At 43.8% G+C, this 21,754-nt stretch overlaps 1 protein-coding gene across 1 annotated transcript in view; it reads left to right on the top strand.

The window, feature by feature from the left end:
- The window catches only part of SYN2 (synapsin II), a 502,630-nt gene that overhangs the window by 439,269 nt on the left and 41,607 nt on the right, over window positions 1-21,754 (top strand). The window contains exons 11-12 of the mRNA XM_033926098.1: window positions 2,843-2,992; window positions 20,130-20,190. Coding sequence (XP_033781989.1) covers window positions 2,843-2,992; window positions 20,130-20,190 — 211 coding nt within the window. The remainder of the gene's footprint in view (window positions 1-2,842; window positions 2,993-20,129; window positions 20,191-21,754) is intronic.

The following is a 21,754-nucleotide window of genomic DNA, read 5'->3' as shown; positions in this document are numbered from 1 at the left end:
GACAGCCCAGCCTATTGGAACAATTGACTAGTTCAATCCACCTCAACTAGACATGGGAGAACCCACGCACCATTCACACACCCGCCAACCAAAAACGTCAAAAGAAAAAAACTGTACAACAACCTCCTAGCCACTCGAGCTGCAACACTTGACCCACAACTCTACAACCTATTGACCACAACCACAGACTATATAACCTTCAAGAAAGAAATAAAAACCCTTCTATTAAAAAAAACAGCTAAAACCAAACTAACACAATCAGGAATGTCCCAAGCATCTCCTGCAACTACTACATATGTACCTCCAATATCATGACAACTCAGATGTAATCCTTAGCAACTCAAAGACATGTACAAACTACTCCCTAAATACTTCTAATCTCCAGACAATCCATTTCTAATCCGCCTTGAACCGCAAGGTAATGGCGGAATAGAAATCCCTAATGTAATGTAATTATCAAAGAAAAAAGGACAATTTACTTTAATTATGAATTTATAATACACTAGTCTTTAAGCCCGTTACATTAACGGGTGCTAGAATAGATGTGTCTGCCTGTGTTTCTTTATCTCTCTCTCCTTGGCCGCTGTCTGTATCCTTCTGTCTCCCCCTCCCCCCCCCCGAGCAAAGCTGTCTGCCCCCAGCACCCACCTCCCCCCAAATGTCTCTCCATGGCCCTCTTCTGTCTTCCCCCCAGAGCAAAGCTGTCTGTCCCCTTTCCCTGTCTCTCCATGGCCCCTTCTGTCTTCCCCCCCGAGCAAAGCTGTTTGCCCCAAGCACACCCCTCCCCCCAAAGCAGCCCCCTTTCCCTCTCCCGCTGACTCTCTCTCTCTCTGGCCCCCTTTCTCTGTCTGTCTTTCTGTCCCTCTCCCTGGCCCTGTGTCTTTCATTCTTTCTGTCTCCCTCCCTCCCGCTGTCTGTCTGTCATTTTTCCCCATTTCCCTGTGCAGCAGCATTTCCATCCCACTTCCCTATGCAGCAGCAACAGCATTTCCCTCCTATCCCCCGCCCCCTTTCCTGTGTAGAAGCAGTAGCAGCATTTTCCCCCACTCCCCCTTTCCCTTTTCTTCCCTTATCTTCCCTGCTCCGTTCAGCCCCTCCCCCTTCTTTTACTGCCGTTGTCGATCCGGCCTGCTCCTGACCCTCCCACCGCCGACAAAGCTCGGGACTCCAGTCGCGTAGGCAGCACTTTAAACACGCTGCTTCGCGGCCTTCTACTGGTGATTTCCTCTGCCGCGTCTGTCTCCGATGATGTCATCAGAGACGCGACAGAGGAAATCAGCAGAGAAGGGCGCGAAGCAGCGTGTTTAAAGTGCTGCCTACGCCGCTGGAGCCGGGAGGCGACGGAGAGGGCAGGGGGTGCTAGCAGCCGGCAGTGGTGGAGAGCAGGGAAGGGCGCGCATGCCACTTGTCTTGCCTCGCGTGAGGCCAGACCGTAAGCCGCGCATGCGCACTTCCTATGTGTGGTACAGCTCACGGAAAACGGACGCACGCATAGGAAGTGCGCATGCGCGGCTTACCGTTTTATTATATTAGATGTAACTAATGGGCAGACTGGATGAACTGTTCAGGTCTTTATCTGCTATCATTTACTATATTACTAAGTTTGGGGGTAAAATGGATTTTTAAAACTACTAGGGCATTGTGCTGTAATGGCTCATTCTATACCAGGGCTCTTGATAGCGTATTCTATAAAAAAAAAAATACAGTACAGGCAGTTCTTGGGTTTTTAAGCTGCTCTTAAGTTGTATTTGTCTGTAACTCAGAACTTGTAGATTTTAAGATTCTTGCTTCTTACCTCTGCTCCCAGCTGACATAAGGGCTAACTGTCCCTACCACACACTGTTCTTAATGTGGCCTTGCATCATTCCTGAATCTCCTACAGGAGAAGTGTAGGAGTCTCTGCCACTGGAAATACTGCTCATTGAAATCAAATGAAGCCACAATTGCATTCGTACTTAGGTCGGGTGTCTGTAATGCAGAGACTGCCTATATAGGCACCTAGTTTCCTTTCTAGAATGAGCATCCTCTGGGCACCTGCATATATGGAATTTCAGCTGCTTTAAGGAAACATACTATCTTACTCATGTGGTTCCCAGTTGCTCTCACTCCTGGAAGTTGTCCCCACTCCAGAAATGCTTAAATGTTTTCATTGTATTGTTCTTCTTGGACTTATAGAAAACTTAGAACTAGCCCAAGAATAGGGTTACCATGTGGCTCCAGAAAAAGGAGGACGGATTGACACATCTGGGTTTTACTTCTATTGCTTTCAATGAAAGTAAAACCCGGATGTCTCAATCCGTCCTCCTTTTTCTGGAACCATATGGTAACCCTAACCAAGAAGAGGATGATGTGGAGTCTTGAAACTTACAAGTTATTCCCCATTTTTCATTTCAACCATATGAAATGAAACTAAAAGTGTCAAGAAAAGAGGGGAATAACTTGTAAGTTTCATGGCTCCAAATCATTCTCCTCTTGGTTGGGCTCAGAACTTTTCAGCGGCCCCTCGTAAAAGTCAACTTTTTTGCTTAGCGGTTCTCAGACAATGCGAAGATATCAATTTTAGCAGCAGAATGAAAAGGACAAATTGAAGTCTACCTTGTAAGTGATTCTAGATTCTGAGGCTACATCGAGAGATGGTAGATCAAATTGAGGAAATCAAGCAAATTTAAGACACAATTAGCAAAACCTCTGGAAGAAAACCATGTGTCGCTTATACCTTCAGAAGCTTGAAGGCCTTCCATATTCCAATAATTAAGCATCAGAGTGCTGTTATTCGATATAATTTACAGGAAAGTTGTTGCAACTCAGTTTTACTTATTCATCAAACCACTTTTCTTTGTAGATTATGGACTGTGCAATGCCCATAATTGGTGAACACCAGGTAGAAGACAGACAGTTCATAGCCGAACTTGTGGTAACCAGGATGAACCAGCTATTGCCAAAAACATCAGCACCATCCCCTCAGAGACCCACTGCCACTCAGCAGCCTCAGGTAAGAGCTGCTTTGTATTATTTTATTTGTCAAGTTTCAGACACCTGCACTTGGTCTGAATGAAAATAGGCAGCAGGTGACATTCCTATCTATGGATTTCAAGCTGCTGTACCGAAAATAGATTGGATTTATGCTATCCATAAAGTAATAGGTGAAGGGAGGACAGCTTTAAAATTATCCAGATTATCGACTATGTTTAATTCTTCTGACTATACCTACAGCAAGAAGAGCAAACACAAAGCAAAGAAAAAGGACCAGAGTTCCACAAACAAAATTGTGATACGAAAACACAAAGAAAAACACAAGTCTCTGGATGTCCAGGATAAATAGTTTATTCAAAACAAACACTTTAGGTACATGTTGTCACTGATGATACATGCTCACAATGAGTGAGCCTCGGACCCTACAAGGTCTGTGTTTCGGCAAGAAATATGCCTTCTTCAGGGGTCCTAAAGTTTCATTTGGAAGATCAGCTCCAGACATGATCCATCGGCAAAGTTCATTTGTGGCATTAGATACTACACATTTGTGTTCAGCAAAGTAGGACCCCTGAGAAAGGCATATTTCTTGGCAAAACACAGACCGGTGTAGGGTCTGAGGCTCACTCATTGTGAGCATGTGCCATCAGTGACACAACTTGTACCTAAAGTGTTTGTTTTGATTAAAACTATTTATCCTGGACATCCAGAGATTTGTGTTCTTCTTTGTGTTTTCGAATACCTACAGCAACCCTGAATATACAAAATAAGGGGAATGATGTTTAACTTAGTCCTATCGCCACCTCCACTGTGGGAGTCTTCCAACTGCATTCCTGCCAGTGGGGGCAGTCTGTAACATAGTAAGGAGGTTGGTCTGCCCCGGGAGCCAACTTGGTGGGGATACTGGCACCCTTCCTCTTCTCCAGCCCCCACTCCTTCCCTCGTACCTCTTTAATGCTCAACATGCTGCTCACACCAGCGTCGGCTCTTCCTCTGACACCACTTCCTGGACCCGCACCTATGATGTCAGAGGAAGAGCCGATGCTGGCGTGAGCAGCAGGTTGGGGGTCACTGCTTGTGTTGTGAACATTAAAGAAGTACAGAGAAGGGGTGCACACACACGGCAGGAGGGGATGGAGATGGAACGGATGGAGATGTTGGGGCGGAGAAGAGGGAAAGGGGTGCCTCAGCCCCGGGCGCCTCTCTCCCTCGCTACGCCACTAGGGGCAGTGCATCAATATTGTATTTTCAATCACTAGGGAATCCTTAGAGCTTTCCTGCCTTTCAAACAGCGACCCCTACTGGCAGAAATGTAGGTGGAAGGCTCTCACTCTGCTTAGAGTAGACATATCAAACCCTGGCCCGAGGTGTGTTAAAAATTAGCCCACCAGACATTGTCAACTTTATACTAAATCTGGCCCGCCAGCACGAACCGCTGCTGCTGCTACTCTTCACTTGCGTATGCCTTTGCCTGGTCTCCTCTTCAAAGCAGCCTGCTGAAGATCGCAGGCCGCTGTTGACCTCGGTATCATGTTCCTTCTGACGCGATCCCGTACGTCAGAGGAGGGGAGGGAATCTGGGCTTTTTGACTGCTTAGATTTTGGCTTGGAAGCATTATAAGGATGGCACAAAATACTAACCAAATACCATCCAGGAGTGTCTGGTTAAGTAGGATTGCATAACTAGTTTACTAGATAACATAAGCATATAAGTTTAGGATCATTTATTCAACGGACAGATAAGTTGGCTGCAAATATGCTTAAAGAAAACAATGATTTTGACAGTCTCATATACTAATGGAGAAATTAGCATAGAACCAGCAAAAAGGAAACAAAAAAAGGTACAGTAAAAATGGCTTTAGCCCCTAGGAAAGTCCTGCATAGGGTTACCAGACTTTTACCTTAAAAAAGGACATGTGGCCCCCTGTTCTGCCCCCAGTCATGCCCCTACTACAAAGCTCATATTCTTTCCTAAGTGGCCTCCGAACATGTGTGGATGCGACACGATGATGTCACGTGCGTGCATATGACATCACATTCTCGGAGGCCCCCAGACATGGCCCTGAGCTCAGGACTTTCTAAAACCCAAACTGCTGTCATGTCTGGGTTTTTCTGGACATCTGGTAACCCTAGTCCTGCATTAGGATAAGGTAAGGTCATTTCCTACTACAGGCTTTTTTCCATATTCTATATCTGTAGGGATCAAACTTCAGTAAATTACGCCATTAGGGGGATCCTTTTACTAAAGGTTAGCACAAACTATCTGCCACAAGACCTGTTCTGTTCTTATGGACCTGCTGCAGATAACATGTGCCAATCATTTGTCAAAGATCCCCTTAGTGAGCCATGAAATCACTTGCCCTACAGTTCCAAATTTTTATCAAATATTGAATAATAAAGGAAACTCCACAGGGAGCCAATGGACATTCCAATATATACAGTAAATATATTCAATTTTCTATACCGTTCTCCCAAGGGAGCTGAGAACAGTTTAAATGAATTTATTCAGGTACTCAAGCATTTTCCCTGTCTGTCTAATATACATATCTGGCACCAGGCAGAGATTTCTCTGGTTGGCCCTGAAGAAGTGGATAGTAACCATGAAACGATCGTAGGCCTTTGATTGAAACAGAGTGTTCTCCCCCCCCCGTTATTTAGATAGGAACGTTTTTTTTATGCCTGAGATGTATGTTGAGTAGAACCATACTCTAATAGGCTGACAGTTACTGAGGCTTTTTCTTTCCTTGTCTTAAACGCTGAGTGACTGTGCTTTATATAGTGGAGAGTTTTTTTGTATTTTGGTAGAATTTTATTGTTATCCATATATAGTCCTTTATTATACAATATTTTAAAAAATTCTGAACTGCATGGCAAGTGATTTCATAGCCATCATTATCACTGGAGCAGAAAGCTAGGAAAATCAGGAGCTCCTTTGGGAGACAGGTGACCCTTAAGGAGAGGAATGCTGGTCTCTGGCCTAACCCTTGGTAAGCCTGATAGACTGGCCTGCCCGGTAGAGCTTGAGGTGACAGGAGGGTACCCCAGGCTTCATGACTGGTGGAGCCCAGGCTTGACCACTGGCAGGGGGCCAGGTGGATGTGGTAGTGACCAGGGGAGTCAATGATGGGGCTGTCCTCACAGAGAGCAGCTGAGGGACAGCTAGGCATCTGGGAGAGTCTTCAATGCGTGTATCTAGGATAAGACAACTGAGCGACTATGAGAGGGCCTGGAAGAAGGAGTAGCCAGAGGGCCTGGAAGAGCCTGAAGTCCAGGGAGGGGCTCAGGTTTGACGACCGGTAGTGGGACTGGTGAAGAGGTATCCAGGACCCAAAGGGACCCAAGAGGCTGAAGAATGTAGGAATCAGTAGTGGCCAGAGCCAGAGGCGTCCAGGGCTGAGGGGGTCTGGCAAGTGACCGGCGAAAGGACCAGCAGGATCGATGGTGAACGGCAGAGAGACTGGTAATGGCACTGGGAAGCTATCAGAGGAGCACAGGGAAGCAGCCTGATAGACCCAGGTGAGCATTGGCCAAAGGTCTGGTAAGCAACCAGTAGAGGAGCTGGAGGCAACCGGCTGAAAGACCGGTAATGGCACAGGAAGCTGCCGGAAGACCCAGAGGGCCATTGAAGGGTTGGGAGAGGACCAGAGGACTGTGAAGTCCAGAAAGGACCCAGAGATGGCCAGGAGCATGGAGGGACCTGGTAACATGTTTTAAGAGGGAATGAATAAAGTGTCGATGTGTTGTTTGATAGCGTTGTATTATTCCAACACAGCCTGGGGACAGATGTGTGAAGGGTGTTACGTACTCAGCCCGATCACAAGCCTATAAAAGTTAAATATATCGTTGAAAAATCTGTTTTTATTATGCACTCTTCTGCGTCTTAGCAAACCTTTGCCATAGTTTCCACAATTTCATGATTTCTCTAGCTTTGCAGTAAACATGCATATAAATATGAATTCTGACCTTTGACCTCTACATATGGCTCAGGCACAGTAGGTCTTACACCTGCCCTATGCCAACCTTCATCCATGCCTGGTCTATGGCAATCCTTTTATCAGACATTTAGGCCCCAATTCTAAAAACGTAGCCTAAAATTAAGTGCCAAGGAATAGGACACATAGGCACCATTTATAGAATTGCATCTAGTGGTTCCTAAAATGGACTTGGGCATCCCTTATTTACTCCAAAGTTTTCTTGGCCTAAATACCAGCACCTAAGTCCACTTTAGGTGCCAACACAGACAACATGCCCAAGACCCACCCATGATCTGCCCTTAACCATGCCCACTTTCTGGTAGGTGTCTCAAGCTAGGCGCCTACCTGAAATCAGTAAGCCCTGTGATTTAGATGACTAACTAGCATTTAATTTTAATTTAAGCCAATTATTGAGCCAATCTAATTAGAAATTAAGTTAGCTGCCTAAATTGGCTAGGCGTCTTTTATAGAATCTGGGCCTTAATGTGCTATCCGAGTGGGCAAGATTGAACTGGATTTGAGGAACATTTCAGCCAACTGGTTGAGGGCCACAACGAAGGACTTTGGGGGTCGCCTACTGGAGACCACTGCCCTACAGTTCGACACATTGAGGCTGATTTACTCTCGTATTCTATAATGGAATCCTGGTGCCCAGTCACTGTTACAGATGAAGTACCCCACAACTCCTTTAGAGTGCTGATATCTAAAAGACCCATTATAGAATTACCCCTACATTTTTTTTTGAAAATCAGCCCACAACTTATAAACCAAAGGTGGGGGAATGGTGAACATAAGGGAGACTAGCACACATGCTGATCTCATAATACTTCTCCTTGGAAAAAATGCTAGAAAAGAATACATAGTTAGAAATAACCTCTTGATCTAATAATTTTAGCAACAAAGTGACCACAGGTATTTTAAATACAATACCAGACTTGAATCAGATACCAATTTTAATTCTTAAAAAAAAAGAACATCTCTCGCAGCGTATTTTGTGAACAAATTGAAAACAGCCTTGTGTGGGCAACAGCGATCCATTCATGCTAGCTAGTAATTAATTTGTCCTCAGAAAGGTTCTCAAAGTATAAGATCATCCTTTTCTGCACTTTTTTCAATTATAAAGAATTGTCTAATGCAAAGAAGTGGTATAGTTTTATTTACAATATGGTCACTTCAAACAGAGCACAAAATTGTTGCACCCATATATCGCACAAAGAAGCTTCCACCCACCATGACTCAGTCCATACTGAGTAAAGCCTAAAGATGGCCCAAGGAAACAGCAAAACCAATTACCCTAATGCATTCAGTCTTTTGCAGTAATCTGAACAGTATGAGATCTGTTCATAAAGTGAAAGCATTACATGGAGTCTGAGAAAAGCACAGGAATTCAAAATTATGTTGATAGGTATAGAAATATTGTATTTTATGGGACTTGATATACAGTAGAATCCCAGTTAGCTGGTACCCAACCAACGGGCAAAAAAAACCTTTGTCCTCCTTCCAGCCCTTGAAGCAGCAGCAGCAGCTGGTCCTGGCTCCTCTCCCTCAAGTCCCTGTTGCAGCATTGGCAGCTGGTCAGCAGAGGCAAACCTTTAAACAGGCAGCTTGCAAGCAGCCCTAGCAGGACCTTTCCTCTGCCACGTCACTTCCAATGTGGAAGAGGAAAGACCCTGCCAGGGCTGGCTACAAGCAACTTCTTTACAGCGCTGCCTCTGCTGACTGGCTGCCGCTGCCACTTCGGGAGAGCCACAGGTAAAAAATACTAGCTCTACAGAGTTAGAGGGAGGCCAGACCGGGGGAGGTGGACCAAAAGTGTGTGTGTGTGGGGGGGGAAGATACATGGATACTGCACCTGCAGAGTAAAGGGGAGGGGAGATGGATGAATGTTGGATTCATAAATGTGTGTAGAGGGGAGAGAGATAGGGACCCAGACCAGAAAGGAACGGAGGAACAGATGGACCTCAGGATGATAGAGACAGGAAGAGTGACTCAGACCAGAAAGGTATGGTATGGGGTATAGTTAATGTGACTATTTATTTTTTTCATCAAAAGGGGACATCTATTAATTGTCAATCCCGCCCTCAATTTCTTCCATTCATTTTTTATGTACACATAATATCTTATTCATAATGGTAACCATAAAATTAAAAAAAAAACTACAAAGCTCACTATATGCAGAGAAAATGTTAATTATCATTTATATTTGGGGGGTTTCAAAGATGTCAAGGCAGATGACTTTAAAATATGCAATGTCACCTCAGTAATCATAGAATAATAGACAAATATAGTGTAAAATATAGACAGCAGATATAAATTCTCAAAACTGATATTTTGATCACTAAACTGAAAATAAAATCATTTTTCTTACCTTAGCTGTCTAGTGATTTCATGAGTCTCTGGTTGCGTTTCCTTCTGACTGTGCATCCTTTCTTTAATTTCTTTCTTTCTGCACTCAGGCCCAATAATTGTCCCTTTCTATTCACTCCCTATTTCCTTCCCATGTCCTTAGTGCCCCGATGCCTCCTTCCCATTTCCTTAGTGCCCCCTTCTCTTCCTATGTCTTTATTGCCCCCAGTGCCTCCTTCCCATGTCGTTAGTGCTCCTTCCTATGTCTTTAGTGCCCCTTCCTATGTCTTTATTACCCCCAGTGTCTCCTTCCCATATCCTTAGTGCCCCCAGTGCCTCCTTCCCATATTTTTAGTACCCCTTCATATGTCTGTAGTGCCCCCAGTGCCCCCTTTCCATGTTCTTAGTGCCCCTTCCTATGTCTTTAGTGCCCCCAGTGCCTCCTTCCCATGTCCCTCTCACTGCCTTCCAGACTTTGCTCCACCCCCATCCCCGAAGCTAGCCTGCCTCTCTGTCTACCTCTCTCCCTCCTTCCCTGGCCAAAGCCAGCTTGCTTACCTCCTTCCCTCCCTGCCGCGCACAAAAAAAAAAAAAGTCTCCATCCTTCCTTTCCCCCGGTCCGCTGCTCTCTTACCTCCCTGCTGCTGTTATAGCCGACACGAAGTCTTCTTTCCAATGTCAATTGTGACGTCTGAGAGGATGTTCTGGGCCAGCCAGGCAGCGATTGGCTGGCCCAGAACGCCTCTCCAATGTCAGAATTGACGTCGGAAAGAAGACTTCATGTCTGCTTTAGCAGCAGCAGCAGGGTGGCAAGATAGCAGCAGACCGGGGAAAGGAAGGAGGGAGGTTTTTTTGTTTTTTTTTTTGCACGGCAGGTAGGGACAGGAAGTGATCGCCTGTCCCGTTGTTCCCGAGCACAGCTTTGGGACGCTGTCCCTGAAAACGGGGCATTTCGACGTCCCGAAGCTGTGTGTGGGGACAACGGGACAGGGGGTCTGAAAATGGGACGTATGGTCACCTTAGGTATAGTATTAGAGTAGTTAGGTCTATTTTTAACATTAGCCCTGAAGCAACCCGAAACTACATTTATCCAGCATCTACCAATCCCCATGGATGCCAGATAACTGAGGGCAGGTCAAAATGGTGGGCCTTCCTCTCCCCAGTGCATCTTGGGATGCATTGAGAAGGGGCTTGAGGCTCTGACTGGCCCAGAATGTTTAAGGTTCCTCCTATAGGTGGGACCTTAGGCATCTGGACCAATCTTCTCAAATAGGCAGCAAGGGCTGCATGATAACTAATTTTTTTATTTCCCTCAACACAGTGAATAAAACGCCACTGTGGGCTCGACAGCTTTTCCCCTCCAGGTGCACAATCAACTTATTCTAGGCTTTTACCCCTCTATTCCCCACAAATGGAGAAGCAATCCCCAACAGGAGCTGATCTCCTATCTCTTCCCAGCCTACCCCTCAGAGGTGGAGGAATCAAATACTGGAAAGCAGGAAGGAACATTTCTCTGACTTGTCCCTCAGTTTAATAATGACTGACAAAATGGTTCCTGGTTTAAAGAGTAAGAAGTACCATGGGGGTTCAGCAACCATGGCAGATTTGGGAGCTGAAGTAGTAAGACAAGAGCATGATTCAAGAATGAGAAGTTGGAGCAGAATATTATGAAGCCAAACATATGGGAGGAAGGATGGAGGAAAGATAAGGTCAAATATAGAACAGACTAAAAGGAACTGAAACCCCATGTAAAATCCAACAAAGAGAGAACAAGTGGGGAGTGGGATAGAAGACGTCAACCTTGGGACAAACAATCTTTTATTTCTATAAATTCAAAATAAATACCAGAAGCACATGAATAAAAACACGTGTATAAAAGTCCTATAGACGCAATATCCTTCTATTGAAAGGATCCAGCCAATGACCCGACAGGGTCCGTGTTTCGGCCCCCAGGCGGAGGCCTGTCTCAGGGGTGTGTCTGTTGGTCCACTAGGTGTCATTCCAGTGCTGAGAATACAAACTTTAAAAATTTTTTAAATTCTTTATTCATTTTAAATCTTAAACAAGTGTACAATAAAATATCCATTAAACTTTCAATATAAAAATTTTTTAAAAGACTAAGAATATAAGCAGTGCCTCTGCTGGGCTAGACCAGAGGCCCATCATGCCCAGCAGTCCATTCATACGGCAGCCCATCAGGTCCAGAACCTGTATAGTAATCCTCTATCTATACCTTTCTATCTCCTTTTCCTTCAGGAAATCATCTAATTCCTTCTTGAACTCCAATACCGTACTCTGTCCTATCACACCCTCTGGAAGCGCGTTCCAGATGTCCACCACCCTTTGGGTGAAGAAGAACTTCCTAGCATTGGTTCTGAATCTGTCCCCTCTTAATTTTTCCGAATGCCCTCTCGTTCTTGTAGTTTTTAAAAGTTTGAAGAACCTGTCCCTCTCCACTTTCTCTGTGCCCTTCATGATCTTGTAAGTCTCTATCATGTCCCCTCTAAGTCTCCACTTCTCCAGGGAAAAGAGCCCTAGTTTCTTCAATCTTTCAGCATATGAAAGGTTTTCCATACCTTTTATCAATTGTGTCGCTCTTTTCTGAACCCTCTCGAGTATCGCCATATCCTTCTTAAGGTATGGTGACCAATATTGGACGCAGTACTCTAGATGCGGGCGCACCATCGCCCGATACAACAGCAGGATAACTTCTTTCGTTCTGGTTGTAATACCTTTCTTGATTATACCTAGCATTTTATTTGCCTTCTTAGCAGCTGCGGCTTCATTGTCTTGTCCACCATTACCCCCAGGTCCCTTTCTTGGGTACTCTCACCCATTAACAGCCCCCCCCCCCCAATCGTATAGCTGTACTTTGGGTTTCTGTTTACTACATGCAAGATTTTACATTTCTCTACATTGAACTTCATATGCCATCTTGTCACCCACTCTCCTAGTTTGTTCAGGTCCCTTTGTAAATCTTTGCAGTCCTCTTTAGTCTTAACTCAACTAAATAGTTTGGTGTCGTCTGTGAATTTTATTACTTCGCATTTCGTCCCTGTTTCTAGATTATTTATAAATACATTGGACAGCAGCAGTCCGAGTACCAATCCCTGCGGAACACCACTCGTGACCCTCCTCCAGTCCAAGTAGTGACCCTTCACTCCCACCCTTTACTTTCTACCCGCCAAACAATTTTTGATCCATCTATGTATGTCACCTTCCACCCCATGGTTCTTTAGTTTCCATAGTAGGCGTTCATGGGGTACCTTGTCAAAGGCTTTTTGGAAATCTAAGTATACAATGTCTATGAGGTCCTCTTTGTCCATCCGTTTGGTAATTCCTTCGAAGAAGTGCAATAAGTTCGTTAGGCACGATCTTCCCTTGCAGAAGCCATGTTGGCTTGTTTTCATAAGTTTATTCCTTTCTAGATGCTCATCGATGCTGTCTCTTATCAGCGCTTCCGCCATTTTCCCCGGAACTGAAGTGAAACTTACTGGTCTGTAGTTCTCCGGGTAACCTCTCGATCATTTTTTAAAGATGGGCGTAACATTAGCTATCTTCCAATCCTCCGGGATCACGCCTGTTTCAGGGATAGATTACAAACCTGCTGTAGTAGTTCCGCTTATTCCTCCTTTAGTTCTTTCAATACCCTAGGGTGGATTCCGTCCGGGCCCGAAGATTTGTCAGTTTTTAATCTGTCTGCTTGTGTACGTCTTCAAGGCTTACCTCCATGGATGTTAATTTTTCTGCTTGATCTCCTTTGAAGATTTATTCAGGTTCCGGCACATTGGATGTGTCCTATTTTGTAAATACTGACAAAAAGAACATGCCACTTCTTTTTCCTCCTTAACCACTCCTTTCCTATCCAGCGGTCCCACCTCCTCCCTTGCCGGCTGCTTTCTGTTAACATATCTGAAGAACGTTTTGAAATTTCGTGCTTCCCTAGCTAGCCTCTCTTCATATTCTCTTTTTGCTCTTCTAACCACGAGGTGACATTCTTTTTGATGCTTCCTGTGTTCTTTCCAGTTCTCCCCGGTTTTGTCCTTTTTCCATTCCCGGAATGACTTTTTCTTACCTCCTATCACTTTCTTCACTTCTTTAGCTATCCACGCCGGGTCTTTTGTTCGGCTCTTTTTACACCCTTTTCTAAACCTGGGGATATATAGATTTTGCGCCGCATTCACTTTGTCCTTGAATAAAGACCAGGCTTGTTCTACAGTCTGCAATTTCTTTGAGCTGTTCCTAAGTTTCTTCCTTACCATTACTCTCATCGTTTCTTAGTTTCCTTCGATATTCCTACTTCAACTTTGAACTTGATCATATTGTGATCGCTGTTTCCCAACGGTCCCACTACTTCCACTTCCTTTGCAGGTCCTCTTAGTCCATTAAGGATTAGATCCAGAGTGGCATTCCCTCTCGTCGGTTCTCTGAAGCAGTCCTGTATAGCCTCCAGGAATCTGGTCTCCCTAGCGCATTGTGAGTTTCCAAGACTCCAGTCTATCCCGGGAACATGTATAAGGCTCATAGAAATTAATAGATAACACAGAGGTCTCCTGGGACCAACAGACACATGCCTGAGGCAGGCCTCTGCCTGGGGGCTGAAACACAGACCGTATTGGGTCATTGGCTGGATCCTTTCAGTAGAAGTACATTGCGTCCACAGGACTTTTATACATGTGTTTATTCATGTGCTTCTGGTATTTATTTTTAATTTATAGAAATAAAAGATTGTTTGTCCCAAGGTTGACGTCTTCTATCCCACTCCCCACTTGTTGGAAAGATAAGGTCAACAGGTGGATGGGCAGCATTAAAACTTCTGGAGAAGTCACCCCAATACCCTGCTCTAGCAATATTTACTAGTAGGTACCCATATGCTCTTCCAATAAGTTTCAAGATGCTTGTATGGGGAGGGGGGTCTAAGTACCCATATTAATCAGGCTTAGCCATGCATGAGTTATAAAAAACATTGTTCATTTATTTCTCATGCTAAAAACTATGGTGTATCTTAGCCAATAAATGCAGAACCATTAGAAGAACTACAGTCTCTCATTATGTTTTAGTGGCACAGATCATAAACATGGAAAAGAAAGAGGCACACAGAGGTGGTCAAGGATGGTAGTTGATGGCCCTCAGCTTGGCTTGACGTTTTACCTGTGAACAATCAGTTCCTTTACAATCACCAGAACCATTATTTTAAAAGCATTTTTATGTATTTTTAAAAAATTCTATACTGCTTAAGAACTAAATGGTTCACATGAGTTAAAACAAACACAATAATTATGACTAGCTAAAATCTTAAAATCAACAGGGGAAAACTATCTTTTCTTTTTCAAAGATCTGTTTTGTTCTAATTACAAAAGCGTATTTGTCTTCTGCTCTCCTGGCCTTTTTTTTTTTTTTTTAACAACTTGAGGCATTATTCATAAATTCCTACTGAAATATAGCAGGTGGAGGCTCTTCCCTTTTTTTATCCTTAAAAAACTATGCCATGCCTTTTTTATTTTTCATTAGGCTACAGCACCACCTTGTGATAACTTTCAGTCAAAAAGAAGAAAAAGTCCAACGAATCTGCAGTGAGCAACAGAATCAAAAGAGAAAACTGCAGAGCTGATGGACTGGATGCAGGAACTTTAAGTCAATAAAATGCTGTATCAAAAAGTGATCCACTTGTAGCCTAAAGAAATGTGGACCACTTTTTGATACAACATTTTATTTACTTCAATCAAGATCCTGCATAAAGTCCAGTAGTTTCGGTCAAAAGCCATCAGCTGGGACAGAGGCAGCTGTCTTTTGTATCTGCTATCGAGCACAGCAGCTTCTTCCATATTATTTGGTGAAATTCTGAAATCGTCCAACAATAGTAAATACAGTATGGGTGTGGCTCTTTTACTAAAACACTGTAAAATTAATTTATTTTATTTAAAATATTTCTATCCCGCTTCTATCCTAAGCGGGTAACAAATGAAACATAGATAAAAAGAGAAAGCAGACTCTACCAATTCATCAAACATCAGTATCAAAATAAAAAGTCATCATCTAATATTCAATTCACATGGGATTGCTCTGTCGTCACCTTTGTTCTCCACTCGAGGTCATCAAGTCCCTCATTTTCAGTGGTGTGTAGCTAGTTATCACCATTGAAAATGCCCAGTTGGAGCCAAAATTAAGCCAGTGATGTTGAAGGTCTACTGGAGGCATGACCACTTAACATAAGAGTAGCCTTACTGGGTCAGACCTGATTCATTAAGCCCAGTAGCCCATTCTCACGGTGGCCAATCCAGGTCACTAGTACCTGGCCAAAACCCAAGGAGTAGCAACATTCTATGCTACCGATCTAGGACAAGAGTGGCTTGCCCTATGTCTTTCTCAATAGCAGACTTTTCCTCCAGGAAATTGTCCAAACCCTTCTTAAAAACAGCTAAACTATCTGTTCTTACCACAACCTCTGGCAATGCGTTCCAGAGCTTAACTATTCTCTGAGTGAAAAAATATTTCCTCCTATTGGTTTTAAAAGTATTTCCCTGTAACTTCATCAAGTATACCTTAGTCTTCATAATTTTTGAGAGTGAAAAATCGATCCACTTGTAGACTTTAATCATATCTCCCCTCAGCTGTCTCTTTTCCAAGCTGAAGAGCCCTAACTTAAGTCTTGATAGTCAGAACTTAAGCAACCAAAAAACCCGGATATTCAATTCTGGTCACTGGAAACAGCCTGGCATTAAATATGGTTAGGGTTATCTTTATTTATGGTTATGGTTATCTTTTCTCTTTAGATAGCAAAGCACTTTACATTGACAAGTAAGCAGGTACTCTAAGTACCGTATATACTCGAATATAAACTGGGATTTTGGGGCCAAAAAATTGGCCCAAAAATGGGGGTCCCGGTTTATATTTGGGTCAATGCCCCCTCCCAGAATTTTTTAAGGCTGCCTCTTCCTCCCTGCCCTATCTTCCGTCCTCTGCCAATCGTTGGTGGAGGTGCAGCGGGCAGGAGCAAGCTTTCTGAACTCCTGCCTCGCAGCTAACCGGCTGCACTTAGTCCAAATCAGCGGCATGAGCAGCGGGAGCCAGTAAGGAAGCCGCTCAGCGCCAAATCGCGCTGCTGCTCGTGCCGCTGATTTGGACTAAGTGGATCCGCTGCACCTCCACCAATGACAGGGGAGGGGGGATGGAAGGATGCTAGGTGCAGAGCCTGACAGGGGAGGGGAGGATGGAAGGGGCCGGGCGCAGAGCCTGACGGGGCAGTACACTTGAATATTAAGCTGCCCGACTTATATTTGAGTCAACCATAAAAAAATTTTTTATTATTTTTTTTTTTCCTTCTTTGGGAAGGGAAGGGGGTCTCAATTTATATTTGAGTATATACGGTAATTTCCCTATCTATTCCGGCAGGCTCACTATCTAACTATAGTACTGGAGCAATAGAAGTTCACAAGGAGTGGCACTGGGCTTGAACCCATAAATTTAGGGTGTTGAGGCAGCAGCTCTAACCACTCGACTTCTCCTCCACTGAGTTTAATGTCAGTAGCAGGTAGAGGGTCAGCTGAATAGTGGGTGGCATGTGTACAGGTAAGGGGTCGGCAACCTTTTTACAGCAAAGAGCCAATTTATCAAAAATATTTGACCCAAGTTTTACAAAGATCTGAAAGGTATAGCTTCTCTCCCCTCCAACCCCTGGCAGGCCTCTGCACCCTTCATCCCTCCCTCCCTCCCCTGCCCCTCCCCACCTCTCTCCCCAATCCATAGCCAAGGTTCTCTCCCCTGTTCAGGCCCCAACCCTTTAATCTTCCTCCCAACCCCACAATTCCCCCCTCCCCCGGTCCTACTGAGATACCTGGTGGTCTAGTGGGAGTCTTTGTAGCAGAAACATGGCCCTTTCGTTCCTGCCTCCTCGCAGCTGCCTTCTAAAATAGCTGCTGTGACCTCTTGCAGCTGCTTGCGGCATTTTCTGTAGTACCACAAGCTGCTGCGAGAGGTCGTGGCAGCCATTTTAGAAGGCAGCCGCGAGGAGGCAGGAACGAGAGAGCCACACTCTAGCCACAAAGACCCCACCAGGTACCTCTGTAGGCTCGGGGTGGGGGGGAGATCGTGGGGTCAGGGCCTGGAGAGCCACAAGAAGAGCTGCATTTTGCCAACCCCTGCTATAGGTGAATATTTTCTAATATATATGCATACATTGCAACTCTGCTCAGGAACATCTACGTGCAACCACATGATTTTAGAGAAGCCCCTTTTTCAGGTGTAAAGTAAGTTTTGCACACCAAAACACCTTTTTAAAATGATCTCCTTGATCCTAGCTATGCTTAGGGTTACCAGACATCCAGATTTACCCGGACATGGCCTCTTTTTAGGGGATATATCCGGGTGTCTGAATGACTTTTCAAAATCCGGCACTTTGTCCACCTCGGGATCATGTTGGGAAGGTATCTGCGCATATACTGATGCAATACACAAACAGGTTGAGGGGGGGCGGGGCTGGGCGCAAGACTGAGGCAGAACAGGGCATAATGGGTGTAATGGGGTGGGGCTTGAGGGCCTGGGGGCGGGGCTATGGGTCCAGATTTTACGAGGGTAACCCTAGCTAAGGTGCAGATATTGCCCTATGCTTTATTACCAGGTCCAGTGCTTGTGCTGCTATGAAGCACACTTCAAACGAGGAAAGAGCGCTGTTGATTTGGCTTCAGCACAGTGACATATATGGGAGGAAAAGCAGAGCTTCTATTACCCTCGCAGGCGATATGCAGTACAGGAATCAAGGCTCATTTTCAACATAACAGTATTTGGCGCAGATGAAATTGAGCAAGCTGAATCTAATAAAATCAATGTTGCTTCATGGCTGTTTTTATTGATCATTCTTTTACAATAACAGCAGTTGCAGTTTACAAATGATAAAATATGATTTTTCTCATGCAATTCAATGAGTCATTTTTAAGGCTTTTCTAGAGCTGCTGTACAAGCAGAACAGCACAGTGATTATATAGAAACATGCAGCGAAAGAGGAATATAGAAAGAGATTCCAGGCACTAGTGTGTGCATAGCTAAGGATTTCCTATGCCATTATTTTCCTGAAACAGCCAAAAGCCCAACAAAATATGGAGAGGGAGGGTTGGGGTTTGTGTGCCATGAACAGTATATACACTGTTACAAAACATAGAAACATGATGGCAGATAAAAGCCAAATGGCCCATCTAGTGTGCCCATCCACAGTAACCTTTACCTCTTTATCCGAGAGATCCCACGTGCCTATCCCAGGCCCTCTTGAATTCAGACACAGTCCCTGTCTATTACCTCTTCCAGGAGACTGTTCCCCACATCTACCACCCTTTCCATAAAAAAGAATTTCCTCAGATTACTCTGGAGCCTATCACCTCTTAACTTCATCCTATGCCTTCTCATTGCAGAGTTTCCTTTCAAATGAAAGAGACTCGACTCATTAACATTTATATTACGTAGGTATTTAAACGTCTCTATCATATCTCCCCTCTCCCGCCTTTCCTCCAAAGTATACAGATTGAGATCTTTAAGTCTGTCCCCATACGCCTTTTGAAGACCACATACCATTTTAGTAGCCTTCCTCTGGACCAACTCCATCCTTTTTATATCTTTTTGAAGTTGTGGCCTCCAGAATTGTACAGAAATGAGGTCTCACCAGAGTCTTATACAGAGGTATCAATACCTCCTTTTTCCTACCAGCCATACCTCTCCCTATGCAACCTAGCATCCTTCTAGCTTTCATTGTCACCTTTTCAACCTGTTTGGCCACCTTAAGATCATCATATACAATCACACCCAAGTTCTGCGCTTCTGTCATGCACATAAGCTCTTAACTCCCTAATCTGTACCATTCACTTGGGTTTTTGTAGCCCAAATGCATGACCTTGCATTTCTTAACATTAAATTTTAGCTGCCAAATTTCAGACCATTCTTCAAGCTTCGCTAGGTCCTTACTCATGTTATTCACCCCATCCGGCGTGTCTACTCTATTGCAGATTTTCGTATCATCCGCAAAGAGGCAAATCTTACCTGACAACCCTTCAGCGATATCATTTTTATAAAAATGTTAAAAATAACAGGCCCAAGAATAGAACCTTGAGGCACACCACTGGTAACATCCCTTTCCTCTACGCAATCTCCATTGATCACTACCCTCTGTCACCCTCCACTCAACCAGTTCCTGACCCAGCCTGTCTCTATTAGTAGCAGTAAAGGCTCACATGCTAATCCCATGCTAACTAGTTATTGAGCAGCGATTAGAGAATGACATAGGGATAAATTTTTCTCTGTCCCCGCAGGAAATCATTTTCCCATCCTGTCCCAGTGAGTTCTTTTCCTGTCCCTGCCCCATTCCTGCAAGCTCCGTCCTCAACTGCACAAGCCTCAAACACTTTAAAATCATAAATGTTCAAGGCTTGTGCAGTTAAGGCAGAGCTTCAAGGAATGGGGCAGGGACATTGACAGAACTCATGGGGACAGGACAAAATATGTCCCTGTGTCATTCTCTAGCAGCAATATAAATGCACTAACTGATCAGTGCAGAAACGCTCACTCTCCTCTCCTCCCCCTCTCTGAAAAGTTAAAGAATATTTTTAGCACATGGTATATGTACATACATTTGGGATTTATTGTGGGACTCCTCAGTGCAACCCACATTAAGCACATGTTAGTTCATACTGCAGCCTTAGTAAAAGGAGCCCTTGACATGTAAAATATTTTTTTAATCACTTTTAATTGTGTCTAGAGTTACAGCTTTGGGTACTGTAATTATCTCAGTGGGGAATATTCAGAGCTGGGCCATTTTTTTTTTAAAAAATTGCTTGTTTTTCTGTTTTCTGTGTTGCAGGGTGGAGCCCTTAAGGATTCTGAGCCAAGCAAGATCCCACCTCAGCGACCACCGCCTCAAGGTTGTTTACAGTACATTCTCGACTGTAATGGCGTTGCTGTAGGACCAAAACAAGTCCATGCTACCTAATTAAATGCTAGTGGCAGAGGGGGTTCTGGCCAAAAAGAGAGAGAGAAAGAGCAGGCAAACTAGTTCTTGTGCAGTTTTTTGCAATGTTTCAGTGCTAACCTGGACTGTGGTTTTCTATGCAGTGTCAAACATACCTGTTCTTCTTTGTGCTTGTATTGCTTAACCATGTTTCTCTGTATAAGTTGTGATTTAGTGTACAAAGAATTGTGCCTCTATGAATTCCAGTGTGACTGTATATTATGGATGACTAGATCGTAGTGTTTGGGTAGAAGCAAAACTAGGTGTGCGTGTGCTCCTTTTAATTTCATGCATGAGTAACATAGGTGAAGAGAAAAATGTATTTCCAACCTTGGAATAAGTAAATGAGGCATTTTTTAAAAAAATAATAATTTTATAACATTTGATATTTGTGTTAATACTTCTGGATGAGAGGTGCAACTTTGTTGTGGTTTCAGTGAATCTGTGACACCCAAAAACCCAAGTTATTCCCAGGACCACTGAGAGATTGCACATGTTCAGATTGTCAGCAGTTCTGCTTTCACAGTCTATAAGATGCACCACTTAATGTGCAATATTATAGTGAGAAATGTGCTTCTTTTTATTGTTTAGTTCCCCAAAAAAAAAATCTAAGTTAAATATTTCCTTTAAAATCCACAGCTTTATCTTTCTTAAGCAAAGACTTACTTTTAAGTGGATTCTTTTTAGAGCCCAATAAAGAAGCATTATCCCTTTTTTTAGGTATTTGTAAGATGAGCTAGAAATACAAATTGCTCTTTCAGTTTCTGTTTCATTAACCAACCTGTCTTCTGAGGCCATAATAGAGGGCTTATTTATATTTCTACTTAATTACTTAGATTAGCATGTAAATAATGAAGGTAAAAAGCATTAGTTATTTCCTAACCTCAGACTATTTTTTAGCCATAAGTTCCAAAATGACATTCCCATAACCAGAATAATTTCTCTTTAAGGTCGGGAACCAAGCTTTTATTAAACATTGTGGAAAATTAAACCCACGTAACTATAAAAGCCGTATTATTGTTAAAAATATAGCTTAGCGGTATCCGACTAAGCTGATGCTTCGGTCGCAAGTTAAGATGAAAAGAGCTCATGGTTGGCCATTTAGTCATCAAACAAGAATGTTTTCAGTGGAAACGTAGCTGTCTGTCCTGCCTGTGTTTCCGCCACAAACACATAATCAACAGAAAATGCTGCCCTTGCTGGATCTGCTTTTCTGTGCTAATGGGGTTACCATCCCAACTGCCCGGGAATGTCTTTTTAAGTGCTAACAGAGAATACAAAGCCATCAGTATTTGTAAAGTGTACTTTTCCATTGCTAAACTGCCACCCAGAGTTGTAATCAAGGTTTTGGGGTCAGTAGTCTCATTCGGATCAGCCGATTGGCAAGATATTGGGTGCGGCTCATGAGAAATGACCTCCAGAGCAAATGGTTACGTGAACAGACTGCCCTGGACCACTGATATTGAGTCTATTGTTCT

This window comes from Geotrypetes seraphini, chromosome 17 (genome assembly GCF_902459505.1).
Source record: "Geotrypetes seraphini chromosome 17, aGeoSer1.1, whole genome shotgun sequence".
NCBI classification, from domain to species: Eukaryota; Metazoa; Chordata; class Amphibia; order Gymnophiona; family Dermophiidae; genus Geotrypetes; species Geotrypetes seraphini.
The sequence above is the reverse complement of the archived record's forward strand: the minus strand, read 5'-3'. Positions and strand labels throughout refer to the sequence as shown.